The sequence below is a fragment of the Equus quagga genome, chromosome 20 (assembly GCF_021613505.1).
Source record: "Equus quagga isolate Etosha38 chromosome 20, UCLA_HA_Equagga_1.0, whole genome shotgun sequence".
NCBI lineage: Eukaryota > Metazoa > Chordata > Mammalia > Perissodactyla > Equidae > Equus > Equus quagga.
The window spans coordinates 2,169,819-2,185,416 of NC_060286.1; the positions used below are offsets into that span (position 1 = coordinate 2,169,819).

General features: G+C 41.4%; 1 protein-coding gene across 2 annotated transcripts in view; it reads right to left on the reverse strand.

Moving 5' to 3' along the window:
• Window positions 1-11,628: 11,628 nt before the first annotated feature.
• The window catches only part of GCH1 (GTP cyclohydrolase 1), a 59,093-nt gene continuing 55,123 nt past the window's right edge, over window positions 11,629-15,598 (reverse strand). The window contains exons 5-7 of one of the 2 annotated variants that reach the window (XM_046647667.1): window positions 14,740-14,824; window positions 13,618-13,789; window positions 11,629-12,698 (exon numbers count right to left, since the gene is read on the reverse strand). In XM_046647667.1, coding sequence (XP_046503623.1) covers window positions 13,663-13,789; window positions 14,740-14,824 — 212 coding nt within the window. In that variant the 3' untranslated portion in view covers window positions 11,629-12,698; window positions 13,618-13,662. Of the gene's footprint in view, window positions 13,790-14,739; window positions 14,825-15,598 lie in introns of both variants that reach the window. The other variant, XM_046647666.1, reaches the window with a different exon arrangement.

Genomic DNA, 15,598 nt, shown 5'->3' on the forward strand with positions numbered 1-15,598 from the left:
ATGTGTTGGAGAGGCTGTGGAGAAAAGGGAACCTTCATACACTGCTGGTGGGAATGCAAACTGGTGCAGCCACTATGGAAAACAGTATGGAGACTACTCAAAAAATTAAAAATAGGGGCTGGCCCCGTGGCCGAGTGGTTAAGTTCCCTAGCTCTGCTGCAGGCGGCCCAGTGTTTCGTTGGTTCGAATCCTGGGCGCGGACATGGCACTGCTCATCAAACCACGCTGAGGCAGCGCCCCACATGCCACAACTAGAAGGACCCACAACAAAGAATATGCAACTATGTACTGGGGGGCTTTGGGGAGAAAAAGGAAAAAATTAAATCTTTAAAAAAAAAAGAAAACTTTTAAAAAAAATTAAAAATAGAAATATCATATGATGCAGCTATACCACTTGTCAGTATTTATCCAAAGACCATGAAAACGCTAATTCAAAAAGATATTTGTACCCTATGTTCATTGCAGCACTATTCACAATAGCCAAGACTTGGAAGCAAGCTTAGTGCCCATCAACAGATGAATGGATAAAGAAGATGTGACATATATATACAATACTACTCAGTCATAAAAAAGATGTGACCTTGCCATTCGTGACAACATGGATGGATCTTCAGGGTATTATGTTAAGTGAAATAAGTCAGATGGAGAAAGCCAAATACCATATGATTTCACTCATGTGTGGAAGATAAAATCAACAATAAACACATAGATACAGAGATTAGATTGGTGGGAACCCGAGGGGAAGCCAGGGCGGGGGAGGGCAGAAGGGGTAAAAGGGCGCATATGTAGCGATGTATGGCAACTAGACTGTGGGTGGTGAACACAATGTAGTCTTCACAGATATTGAAATATAATGATGTACATCTGAAATGTACGTAAGTTATAAGCCAGTGTTACCTCAGTAAAAAAAAAGAATGAGATGCTAACTAAAGCCTTGAAGGGTTCTCAAGAACCAACCAAGAGTCCTGCCCAACCTCAGAACTTTGCTCAGTGTGAGCCCAAGAGATAAAGGTGGAGCGTGGGTCAGAATCTGATCTACGTCCAGGTGGAAGGACTCTCAAAATCGCAACCCAAACCTCACACACTTTGCCTTTAAAACTGACTTAAAAACAAGAGCTTCTGGAGAGGGTGTGGAGAGAAGGGAACCCTTGTTCACTGCTGGTGGGAGTGCAAACTGGTGCAGCCACTATGGAAAGCAGTATGGAGTAGCCTCAGAAAATTAAGGATAGATCTACCATATGATCCAGCTATCCCGCTGCTGGGTATTTATCCAAAGAACTTGATAACACAAAGGCATAAAGGTACATGCACCCCTATGTTCATCACAGCATTATTCACAATAGCCAAGACTTGGAAGCAACCTAGGTGCCCATCAAGGGATGAATCGATAAAGATGTGGTATTTATACACGATGGACTACTACTCAGCTATAAGAAATGACGAAATCCGGCCATTTGTGACAACATGGATGGACCTTGAGGGTATTATGCTGAGTGAAATAAGTCAGAGGGAGAAAGTCAAATACCATATGATCTCACTCATAAGTAGAAGATAAAAACGACAAAAAAAAAAAACACCACATAGCATTGGAGATTGGACTGGTAGTTACCATTGGGGAAGGGGGGAGGGGGGAGAGCAAAAGGGATGATTAGGGTCACATGTGAGGGGATGCACTATAATTAGTGCTCGGGTGGTGAACATGATGTAATGTGTACAGAATTTGAAATATGATGTACATCCGCAAAAACAAAAATTAAAAAAAAAAACAAGAGCTTCTTATTGTAAACAATGCTGCAGTGAACAACCTTGTACACAATTGTCACTTTCACACATATACAAACACACATAGAAGGTAAATTCCCAAAAGGAGAACTGTTGGTGCAAAGGATATATGCATCTATTATTGTTTTAAATGGCAATTACCATATGGTCTTTCAGAATCTGATTTTCTTTGCTTATCCTCCACACGTGATTTCTAGATCTAAAACGTGCATGAAAACAGCTACGATTAAATTGCATCTTCTACGCTTTGCCTGTGTTAACTTTTCCAGGCTAATTGGGCAATGATTTATCATAAATTGCACTTCTGGCCCAAGTAACTCCCCCTGCTACATTTGCCTGAGGACAGTCCCTTCTAATTCCACCCATCATCTATTGCTCTACCCCTCCCACTGCTCTCTACATCCCGTCTATTCCAAGCTCATTCCTATATTGTTGTGTATCATCCCTTAATTCCTGGTTCAGGAATGCTCTGCCTTTAGCAGAAATGACACCTTATAATAAAAGGTCGATCAGCCCCAATTCACGTTGACTCGCAAAAGTTCTGATCCTACAAAAGGAGACAGCCTGCCATGGTGCATGCACAATGACTTGGAGAGCCTGGACCAGTGACAAGCAGAAAGAATATGCCCATTTCTCAGAGAGAGACTGAGAGGCCCTCCACCCAGAGATCGCCTTCACTTGAAGAAAATAAAATTATTTTTCATTAAGCTGTACATAGAAAAGGTAAGTATCCTTTAATTTAGAGCAAGTCCCTTTTAGAAATAATTTTAGCAAAAGTCTTCAGGTCTGCCCTTAGCCCAAAAACCCCCTTAAGCAAAATACCATTGCCTCCAGCCTACGAGGAGTGTTTCTGTAAAGTCAGGACCGGGAGGGAGGTTTCTGTAAAGTCAGGATCGGCCGCGTTAGAGATACAAGTCTGTATGCATACTACATGTGGCAGCTTCATATTTGACTTTTGCTGAAAATAATGTTCTAAAGTATTGGACAACCAGGGAAAGGAAAGAAATGTCTGCCCCATAGCCTCTAGGGGAATATCGGCAAAACTCTTTGAGATCCAATTTGATAATAAAGTATTAGAAGACTTTAACATAAAGGTAAGACAGTGAAAATATTGTCCCCTAATAATATGTTACATTTTTAAAATGATACTCAGTGCTGGTAATCCCGTCAGGAAGCAATTTGAAATATTTATCAAGTCTGTTTGTGTGTGGTGTATGTGTGTGCTTAAAGCCCCTCCGAAGAACCTCCTCCTTCAAATAACCTCAAAACATACCCTTTCGTTTACAAACAACTGATACACTAACCACAAAGCATTCTCATTTATTTATTAGCTAGTCTCAGTAAAGCCATACATAATGCAAGGTCTTTTTTACAGTGTCCTAGTCTTTTTTATTATTATTTATTTTAATGAGATGACCTGTGTTTTCTTGTACTGTTATTAGAAAGGGCAAAAGACAACAGGAACATCAGAAGGCAGAACTCAGACCTCAAGAATCTTTCTAAAATGTGAAGGGAGGGAAGTGTGATGATAATAAAGCAACACAATAGATCCTTGTGGTGTGGGAACTGTCCACCACCCCGACTGTGTGGCGGACACACCAAAGCACGTGTGATAACATTGTATAAAACTTAATACACACACACACACACACACACGAGTATAAGTAAAACTGGGGAAATCTAAATAAGATTAGTGAATTTCATCCATGTCAATATACTGGTTGTGATATTACATGATAGTTTTGCTAAATGTTAGCAATAAGGGAAACCCCGCAAAGAGTACAAGGAATCTCTGTGTAGTGTTTCTTACAACTGCATGTAAACTACAACTGTCTCAATAAAATTTTCTGTTTAAAAATGTGAACCTGCTTAGATAAACCAGGTGCAAAAGTACCCCTAGGTAAAAGAAGGAATTAATTTGGGTGCTATAAAAATTTTAGCTACAAGACAGTTCAATATAAGAGGATATCTACACATTTCAGGGACTGGAGGGTGCATGGCTCATCTGCGGCCATGCATTCTTGTCACTTAGGGGAGGGGAAGAAGGAAAGGAGGAAATAAATCCATAACTAGAACTCTATCCTTGGGAAACAGAGACATTTACTGTAGCATTATTTATAACAAAAAACTGGAAACAACCTAGAAGCCCGTCATTATGAAAATGATCAATACATTATGACATTTCTACCATGGAATGTCATGTAACCACTTAAACAAAACTATGAGATAAGATAAACCAGTATAAGATACCAAGATAAGAGAGGGAAGGATAGTGTACTTTACAGGACCCAAAGTATTACAGACAGTTACATGCGGAAAAGGGGGGCAAAGACTGGCCGAGTACACACCAGAGTGCTAACAATGAACTCTAAAAAGAAATTTGAGACAGTCTGGGAAAGGGTCAGTGCACAATGGGTGTGATATTAAATAATCACTGTAAATTTTTGTTGGATGTAATAATGTGTGTGTGTGTGTGCGCACGCACCCAAGCTGAGTCCTTCATTATCCTTTATTCATTCATGATAATACTGAAGTAAATACAGACAAAATGATATAATGTCGGAACAGTTTGCTTTAAATATTCCAGAAGTGTCCACATATTATTTGCACAATTCAAAAAGTAATTAAAATAAAACAAATGTTAACAGTAGTTATCTCTGGGCTCTATAATTATGGGTACCTAGTCTTTTTCTTTATGCCTCACTATATTTTCTGTTTCCAAGATGAACAACTATAAAAATCGGGGGGAAAAAGCAGGATACGTTTAGAAAAATCAGACCAGAGAATAAGTTATTTATACACAGGTAATTGCAGCACTGATTACATTAAGCTGGAGACAGTCCCTTTTAAGGGACAATTTACCTTTAGACTTATCAGTTGAGTGGTTGCAGACGCCCTGCACAGTGGAGGACAGAAAGACTGTTTACAGAGTGATCCACGCCGCTGTTCTCCAGCCTGAGCCCCGGGACTTGAGCCCAGCGGCTTCCTGAGGGGTCCACAGGTCTGAATCTTGTATCTTAGGCTAGCAGTTCTCAAGTGGAGGGAGCCCACCAGAATAACCAAGGGCAATTTTTTCAAAATACAATTACAAATACTGAATAGGTCTTCATAGGATGTAGGCATATGAATTGTCTAAAAGTGCCCCAGGTGATTGTGCTGGGCACACATGGTCAAGAATCTCTGATTTAAATAAGCAGACAGATTTACATTATATAGAATATATAAATAATTGTGTGTGTATACAAATTTGCTTGTATATGCCTTAAATATTTTTGGAAGTATACGTAAGAAGATGGTAAAAAACAGTGACTTTGGGGAGGAGACCTGGGTGGCTGGGGACAGAGAGACTTTTCATTGAACATCCTTTTGTGCACTTTATATTTTATGCAAACGAATGTATTACCTATTCAAAAAGGGTGAAAAGTGAAAGAAAACCAAATTTTAAAAGAGCCTTTGCTTTAGACACTTAGCTGGAAGTACTTTTCTTTTGGCAAGGTGGTCAAAGTTCTGTAAGTGGACACATTTCTTGGCAGAAATTTTCACTAACAATTTTTCCGAGAGAGCATCTACCATTGACTTAAAAAGAACACGAGATAATAATCACACAGGAACTTGCATTCCGATAGTTACAGACGCCACGCCCTACCTTAGAGCCACACAGCCTTCTGTTAGGAAGGACATACAGTCAGCCTTGATGGAGGAGAGAAGGGTTTTTGTTTTGCAATAATAGTAAATAAAGTATTTCATGAAATGTCCCTGACGATAGCGGTTGCCTGGCTCACTTGAGGGCAGAGGTGGAGGTAAGCTCTTCCTTAATAAACTTTCACGCTGTTTGAATTTTGTGCTGAGTACGTGTATTACCAGTTTTAAAAAAATTTAAAAAAAAAGTGAGCATGTCAGCCTGTGTGACCAGGTGGCACTGCCCGTGCTGACTCACACTCCTATCTTAAGTCACTTCCAGCAGCACTTTCGAGGGCAAGTGGGAGGGCTGATGGCATAAGTCTTCAAAAATCGGATTCCAGTTCAAAAGAGTGAGGGCTCAGAGTCACAGAGGTCAACTGGAAGGATCAGCCAGCTGCGGTGGTGAGCTAATGGCCTGGGCCGCTGGTTAACAAAAAGACCAACAGATGCAGAGCCAGCACTGGAACTCTGCTCTTTAACCCAGTGGCAGTGGTGCAAGTTATTTAATCCTCCCTGAACCCCAACTTGATCACTGATAAACTGGAAATTGTCCTTACTTAAGAAAGCTGTTGAGAAAATAACACTTGTGTAAAGTACTATTAAAAGTTTAATATACCCCACAAAAAAAGGTAGCCCCCTAGAACAACTTTTCCAGATTGAACATTGGGTACAAACACACACACGCTCACACATGTTAAATCCAGAAGACTTCTCTTCCATTCCCAAGAAACTAAAATGCAGCAAACATAAATTATCAGTTCTCAGGACTTGGGGCTTCACTGTAATGTTCATCTCTATTTTAGTGTTCTAGTTTAAAAGGCCATGAGAACTCATTGTTGAGTTATCTATACTTCAAGTGCAACACACTTTATGACTGTTTTTTAAATATTAAATTTATATGGAAATTCTGCTAACGAAATATTCCAGCATTGACATAAGAAGTCAATCTCCTCCCACCTCTTCATTACAAGGTGATTTTGACAGCTGCTGCGCAAGAGGTCAGGTCAGCTTCAGATCAGGACTTCCAGTTCACGTGCTCCCTGCTTTCAGGCAAACCAGCTTTCAGAAATACCCAGAAATGAGAATTGAGAAATTTTGCTCTGAGATTAGTTGTCCTTGGTTAAAGTGCTTTCCAAATGACCAAGATGAAATAATCCTGTTGTCCCTGCTAGTCGTTGTAAACTGAGTTTTATTTCCTAGCTTTTCTGTTTTGTATTCAATTTATCCCTTGGTTTTAGACGTGAAATGGCCTTTTAAAGAGAAAAATCTCCATAAAGACATTTACCAGTCAAGACAGAATATGACTGTAAAAATTAGTATCATCACACATATAATGGGAAGCCCCACAAAGACAAATGAGAAAGAAAACTATCTCATTTGTCTACTCATTCATCACATTTTCAAACATGAAAAGATCCAGAAAAAGAGGGGAGAAGAAGAAACTCATCCTAAAATCAGGAGAAAAGCAAGAAAGCTTAAGTGCAGCAGTCTCAGAGAAGGCTTTCCTACATGCCTAGGCATTGCATCACAGGACTTCCTCAACACAGTTTTCTCAACACTGACCAACAGTCGAGCCATGTTTCCCTGGGCAGCACAGCCAGTTCCAGAAGTTAAAGGATTTCTCAAAAGGTCAGAGTCATGGACACATTGCTTAAGCTAAACAGGAGAATGTAGAAATAAGAGGAAACATGGATGGACGTATTAGGGCTGTGTAATGCATGTACTAGGAGTTATCCCAACAGGGTTTGCGAGTGAGTCATCACTACACCATTAGGGAGAGGATGAAAGAAACTGCTCAAATACAAGACTTGGTGTGTCACTTCCCTCCCCACCCCAGGTCAGCTAGAGAGTAGGATTCTCACTCAGAAGGCCACGGAAACGTAACTGAAGAAGTCACACACCGAAGCCCTCCCACAGTCCAACCCAAACCTTGGAATTTCCCAGAGACAGGCCTTCAAAGTGATGTTATGTCTCGTAGGAGTCACTATTTCCAGTCCTATAATAATCCTTTCACCTCAACCCAAATCTGGGCAGCCCAGGAGCCCCCCACACTAAAGCCAAGGGAGCCGTGCGGCAGATGTTTTAAAACTGAAGCCTATCCAGAGAGGACAGACCCCTCCAGAAGGAGAAGAAACTCTATTTCATAACTGGGAGGGTGACTCTGAGTTGTAAAACAAGGGCTGAGCGGCAACAGGCTGACCTGGGCTGCCTCAAAAACAGGAGTTTAAGGACACAGAAAAGTGTTGTTGCAGAAAACAACTCTTTTTTCTTCTGCTATGCTGAAGTTTCACTTCATTCAGCCAGCCACACACATTCTGGCAGTTGACATTCCTTGGGGTGAACGTAGGGCTTCTCCAAAAGCAAATGACCAAATAAATTGTAGGAAAACATAGGAGAGAGGGAGTGAGAGGTGAATCTACAGCCTGAAAGAAACTTAAGAAAGTTATCAACCGATGAACAATCCAAAGAGGAAATTAAGAAAACAATTCCATTTACAATAGCATCAAAAAGAAAAAAATTGGTGATGAATAGGTGGAACATAGAGGATTTTTAGGGCCGTCAAATTGCTCTATCTGATGCTATAATGGTGGATACATGTCATTATACATTTGCCCAAATCTATAGAATGTACACCACCAAGAACAAAACCTAAGGTAAACTATAGACTTTGGTGATTATGATGTGTTAGTGTAGGTTCATCAATTGTGACAAATGTAGTGCTCTGGTGAGGATGTTGATAATGAGGGAGTCTATGCAAGAGTAGGGGCGGGAAGTATATGAGAAATCTCTGTATCTTCTACTCAGTTTCACTGTGAACCTGAAACTGCTCAAAAAACACCAAAGTTTATTTAAAAAAAAAAGAGTAAAATATCCAGGAATAAGCTTAAGTAAGGAGGTGAAAGACTTGTACACTGAAAATTACAAAACACTGATGAAAGTAATTAAAGAACACACAAATAACTGGAAAGATATCCCATGTTCATGGATTAGAGGACTTAATATTGTTAAGATATTTATACTAGGGGCTGGCCCGGTGGCACAGCAGTTAAGTTAGCACATTCTGCTTTGGCAGCCCCGGGTTTGCCGGTTCAGATTCCCGGCATGGACCTACACACTGCTTGTCAAGCCATGCTTTGGCAGGTGTCCCACATATAAAGAAGAGGAAGATGGGCCAGTCTTCCTTGGTGGAAAAAAACAAAAAAGAGGAGGATTGGCAGCAGATGTTAGCTCAGGGCCAATCTCCCTCAGAAAAAAAAAAAAACCTCATAAAAAAAAAAGATATTTATACTACCCAAAGGAATCTACACGTTCACTGCAATCCCTATCAAAATCCCAATGGCATTTTTGCAGAAATAGAAAAAAACCATCCTAAAATTCATACGGAATCTCAAAGGGTCCTGAATAGGCAAAACAATCTTGAGAAAGAAAAACAAGGCTGGACGCCTCACACTTTCTGATTTCAAAACATTACGAAGCTACAATAAAGAAAACAATGAGGTACTAGCAGAAAGTCAGACATATAAACCAATGGAAAAGAACAGAGAGCCCAGAAACCAGTCCTCACGTATATAATCAAACGATCTTTGACAAGGGCGCCAAGGCTACACAACGGGGTACAGACAGTCTCTTCAACAAATGGTGTTGGGAAAACTGGATAGCCACATGCAAACAAATGAAGTTGGACCCTTATCTTACACCAGATACAAAAACTAACTCAAGATGGATTAAAGACCTAAACATAAGAACCGAAACTATAAAACTCCTAGAAGAAAACACAGGGGCTTCATGACATTGGACTGGGCAATGATTTCTTGGATGTGACACCAAAAGCATAGACAACAAAAGCGAAAATAGACAAATGGGACTACATGAAACTTAAATACTTCTGCACAGCAAGGAAACAATCAACAGAGTGAAAAAGCAATCTATGAAATGGGAGAAAATATTTGCAAATTATTTATCTGATAAGGGGTTAACGTATGAGGAACTACAACTCAACAAAAAACAAATAACCTGATTAAAAAATGGGCAAAGGACTTGAACAGACTTTCCTCCAAAGAAGATATACGAATGGTCAATATGTCACCATCATTAGGGAAATGCAAATCAAAACCACAATGAGACATTACCTCATACCTGTCAGGATGGCCACTATCAAAAAGCTGAAAAATGTTTTGGCAAGGATGTGGAGAAATTGGAACCCTTGTGCACTGTTGGTAGGAATGTAAAATCGTACAGCTGCTGTGGAAAACAATATAGAGGTTTCTCAAAAAATTTTTTAAAAGAATTACCACATGATAAAGCAATTCCTCTTCTGAGTGTACATTCAAAAGAAGTGCAAACCGGATCTGGAGGAGGCATTTGCACGAACACGTCTATTGCAGCATCATTCACAACAGGCTAGAGGGAGAAGCAGACCAAATGTCCACCGACAAAGAAGGGATAAAGAAAGCGCAGGATACACAGCAGAATAGTTTTCAACCTCTCAAAGAAGGAAACCCTGTCATATGCCATTTCATGGATGAACCTTACGGACATTGTGCTAAGTGACATAACCTAGTCACAAAAATACAAATCCTGCGCGATTCCACTTATACGAGGCATCTAAAGTAGCCCAATTCTGAAACAGAAAGTAGAATGGTGGTCACCAAGGGCTGGAGGGAGGGGAAAAGGGGCGTTGTTCAATGCATATAGGGTTTCAGTTTTGCAAGATGAAAAATTTCAAGAGCTCTGTTACACAACAGTGTGCACATAATTACTATCGTACTGTACAGTTAAAGATAGTTAAGATGGTAAATTTTACATGGTTTTTTTACCACAATAAAAAAAAAACCCAGATCAACCAGTTGCAATGAATGGACCTCATTTGTACCTTGACTCAAGGAAACTATAAAAAAAAAATTGAGACAAAAGGGAAAAATGGAATGCTGACTAGGTATTTGATATTAAAGCATTGATTTTTTGGTGTGATAATATCTGGTATTTTAATTTTTTCACGTGATTCCTCTTCTTTTAGATAATCTGAAATATTTATTGATGAAATGTGTCTGGGATTTGTTTTGAATTGATGCAGTTGGAATGGGAGATATGGAGAAATCGACGGCCATGAGTTGAGACTTACTGAATCTGGGTGGTGGGTACATGGGTGTCATGGACTCATGTGCTGCCTACTGTTGGACGTTTCTTCTCCACAATAAGGACTAAACTAAAGTGCCTCTGGGAGGGTTGGGGCTGTCAGGTATTTACACTTCGCTCTCAAACTCATCTATGGAGACTCCCTCTCCACCCAGCCCCCATCAGCAGGAGGACCTAGGCCCAGCATGGTGAATCCGTGTGTGCTGTGTTGACGGAATGCCTTCTCTAAAACCTTTAGCGCCCACGATTGCTCTTCCACTGAAGCGACAAAACAGGGAACGCAGACAATCGCTCTTGAGTGAGAAGCCACAGAGCAGCAACATGGGCTTCGTTGAGCAGCTCATTGTTGTGACACCTGTGAGTGGCGGTTTTAGGAATGCTTCAGGCCAGCAAGTATTCCTAGTCTGGGTGACTGGATTCACTACCCAGCAGTCTAGGGGGTCCTTCAAGGAGCAGCAGGCCACTCCAGTGCCCCAGCACCTGGACACGCTGACAGCCCGTGAGGGCAGGGGCCTCTGCCCAGGTGGAGCAGGAAGGAGGAAGACCTTCCCGAAGGGGGAATGATGAGGTCTCCAGGCACGGACAGGAAAGAGGCAGCAAAACCTTCGCACCTACTTGGAAGCTTTGCCCAGGGCGGGCTACTCCCTAGAAGAGGAAAGGAAACTCTCTGCCCCTCCCCGCCCCAGCCCTCTCTTCCTGCCCCAGCTGCTCCCACACGAGAGTAGGGCCAGTTCTCAGGAGGTTGCCGGTACCCAAACTCAGGCTTAGGACAACAGGGACATGAGTGCCATTCAGATTCCCCCATCCTACCCCAGATCCCCGCTTCTCATCACCACAGGAGGGTGAGGCCAGCAATACCAAACCAAACACCCAAGGGAAACAGCCCGGGGCAAATTTGGACTCTAATAGCTTGATGGTTGAGAGAAGCCCTTAGAAGGGGTATCTGCTAAAACAGAATACCATTAAAGTAACTGAATTTATTGATATATCCACAATAGTGGTTCAAAAGGAACTTACTTTCACAAGAACAAAGTTGTAACACTTTAATAATTTAAATAGAACTAAATTTAGTAACACACACACATACAAAAAATTCAAACAATTTCATTGAACAGTGTATTTAAATGCATCAAATTCTTTAAAATCCCCAAAAAGGACTCAAGACCATGGATACGAAACAGTAATCTTGAAGTACTACAGAGCAGAGTAAAACAAGAAGGTAATCACTTTGCACAGACCAGTGGACACACAGACCTTTACGGGAACACTTCTGGGAAAGGCCAGAACAAAGAGTCATTGCAAAGGCATACAATCGATCTGAGAAAGACGAATTCATAGCTATGGATTTCTTTGGTCCTCCAAGTCACATCTGTTTTTACTTTAAAATACCAGACATGTTGAGTGCGCAATTCTACCTCTAGATGTCTAAATATTAAGCAGGATGATGGTTATATCAGGTCACACTTTAAAAGGAACTCAAAATCAATTACCACTTCAGAAACTCAGTACTTCAGAAACTCCAAATACAAAAAAATGTAGGAAACAGAAGTAGGGAAGAATTTTTTAAGAAAGCCCTTCTGCCATCTTGCCCCACTGTAAGTCAAACGGCATCACAGTGGCAGAGACAGAGCTCCCAAAGCTAAAGCAAACACTGTAGTTAATTCTTCTTAAGGTACTGGGATAAATTTGAAGAGCACTATGGTAACATTTCAGATGAGGGACTCCCCACGGAATAACTGTGTTTGTGTTTTGGCGGGGGGCGGGAGGGTTTGAGGGTTTTGTTTGTTTTAATTTGGCCCACACTGCCCCTGTGGAGGAAATTTTAAGATAATCGTTAATAAGGCAACAACTTCCTAGACTAAAAGATCTACGCCACTAGCACAGATACACTGAAGACAAGACCCACTTGGATCACAAGGGAAACCAGGAAGGGGCTTCCAGTATTTTCCAATAATTCCTGGGAATTCCAGAAAATTAGGGTACATTTTCACAGACACCAGCAATACAGCTTTCCTTCGACACTGGACGTCGCTCCTAACAGCCCACAGTCAGCTCGTGCTGCATTCTTCTGGGCTCATGGAAGCTATGGTTCTGCAAACCTGAAAATGATGGACACTCTGAAAAGTTTCCGGAAATATGTAGAAAAATATTCGATAAGACAAAAAAAAGTTCTGAGGCAACTACAAGGGATACACAAAGTAAGCTCCCAAGAAAATTCTAAAAGTAAAACTGGGAGGACTGGGTATTTGCAGGGCTGGTACTAAGTCTTATAAAATAACAGCTTTTTTAAAAAAGGCAAAAGTATCTACACTCTGAATGGTGTGATATTCTCATCAAGGCACAGAGAGTTAAATGTCTAAATCCCCGTATGTCGACATGAGAATACACTCGTAAACAACTCCAGGAGCTAACTCCCTGTGATGAAATTTAAAAGAGACTAGAAGGTAGAAACGTGCCTTTTGACTCACCATAAAACCAAAAACATAGATATTCCACCACCTTCTCTTGGTGACTCGCGTTACAATTGGATAGTTAAAGAATAAATATATAAAAAATAAAGTGTCAGTGGTGGTTTAATCCACATGATTAAAGTGGAGCCTGATTTTCAATTTGCAGAACAAAGCTGCATACTGTCCATAAATTATCTTAAGCACTATACCATTTTTGTTTGGGGAGAGAAAAACAGCACATTGGTTATAGTTCTCACCCGTTCCCGACACTGCTGTTCTTATGAACCAAATTACTGTACTATTTGAACAAAACACACGAATTCTTCTCCCTTCCCAGCACCTTCAGGTTCTCTGAATGGCAGTGGTTTTGTGCATGTAACTTATACAATTGGCAGTTTGCTTGAATGTTGCCACTAAAAGGTGGCAAGAAGAAAGTAGGGGGCTCACCCCTTTATTATTTTTATTTGACTTGCTATAAATAATTAGTAAACACAATTAGTGCTGAGGAATAAAGTTCGCATCTGTAACAACTGAAAATGAAATGTACAGTGAAGACCAGACGAACAACCTTCCTAGAGGCACAATCTGCAGACCGCACACCACACGCTGGCGTTCAGCTTTTAATGAGGGTCAGAAACTCCTCCCGGGTCTTCGGATCTTCCCGGAACACACCCAACATTGTGCTGGTCACAGTTTTGCTGTTCATTTTCTGTACCCCTCGCATTACCATGCACATGTGTCTACAAAACAAGATAACAAGGAGTTTAAAGGAGTAGACAATTGCTGGTTTGGTTTTTAAAATAAAAAGCATGCCGAAAAATTAAATGGAATTAAACTGAGTTCACAGTTACCAAGTGTGTCCAAATATCACTTCTTAGACAAATTTGATCTAAAACTTCTTTTTTAAGTTGCTTAGTCTTAGAGCTTTTATTCTTATCAGTGGTAAAGTCCTTAATGCATCCAACAGAAGGGGAAAGAACGGAATTTTCTTCGTAGGTGAAAATGATACAAGGGGGTCTACAGAGAGACAACAACTTCTAGATAAAAAGAAATTCAGAATTCTTACTTGATCCATCTTCAGGACCAAGACAGCACTATGCTAGCTTAGGTGTTCAGAGAAATACGAAGTATGCTGGTCTCACCAGGCAGGACCCAGCGAACGCTGACCACAGTGAGTCTAAGCGCCCTGGGGAAGCCGGACAGCACACACAGTACCGAGCTCACACCATACCAGAAGAACGCATGGAAACTCTGCCGCAAGATGCGTGCAGTTCTCACAATCCATTCTAACTCAAAGAAGTGTCTTCAGCTGGCCTTTGTATCATTCTTAGCTCTATTTTTTAAGTGTGTGACGAAATATTAGGAAAACTCTGCTTAGAGCAACAAAGCGCTACAGAAGGCATCAAAGGGAGACGGCAAACGCTGCTGACTGTACACATCTCTGCACTTACGCTATGCCTCCCCACACCTCCACAACCCCCACCACAAACCAAACCAAACCCGTCTCCCAAACCCTGGTTCCTGGAACGGCAACGCAGTAAGTGAAAGAGGTAAAAGGGCTTTAGGCTCGGAGATGGAGAACGGGACAGCGTCAATTGTGTGGCATCACCTGGTACTAGAAATACTGGGCAGCACTGAGTATCATTTTCATGCACTATGACGAAATCGTTAAAGGCAAACACAGACTTACGTGGCTTCAACCACAACCCCAACTCCGGCAGGGCACAAGGCTTCTGTGATTGCCACGGCAATCTGTTTCGTAAGGCGCTCTTGAACTGTGGGTGTGACAAAGAGCTCAGATTAAGAGTCTGACACAAACAGATAGCTGGAAGCTTTTGCTGTCTCTAGGTTTCTGTATCTGAAATCTAAGGAGCAGACTTCTATGAGGGTTAAGAGCTGAGAGCTACCAGCTGTCACCAGTCTGCTGCGTCTGCTGCCTGGGCCACAGGAGGCCCTGTGCAATTCCATCACCTGCAGTACAGGTGCTGGAGAGAGCTCGGGAAGCCCTGGCGCCTTCCAGTACCACTGGAGGAAACAGATCAGAATGGCGACTGTCTCGGGTGTGCAGTGAGAGCCACAGTTTATCGACAACATGCACCTCCACGGAGGCGGAGTGCAGCGAGTGAATAAGCAGCTCGCAACAGGATTAACAAAGGGGTCACAGTCCAATTATCAGATAGTACTTAGAGCAATTTTGAAAACCAATCATTTAACCTAAATAATGCAGCTCCTGTGCTGAATAAACAACTCTTTGAAAACGTCCAAGAGTGTTCATTGCAGCACTGCATCTATTTGAAAACTGACAAAATCTCCAAATATCCCTCAGAGCAGGTGTCAGTCAAACGAAGCCACCGCACAGCCGTACATGGTGCTAAACAGCCGGCAGAATGAATGCGATAGGCACACGTATGCGGGAAAAAGGCTAAAGTTTGTTAAGTGAAAACAAAGTAGGGTAAAAAGAAAATGAAGCCCATTATATACAGTGTGAGGCCATAAAATGTCAGTAGATGCATAACCGTGGGAAGGAATGTGCAAACCAACAGGGACCT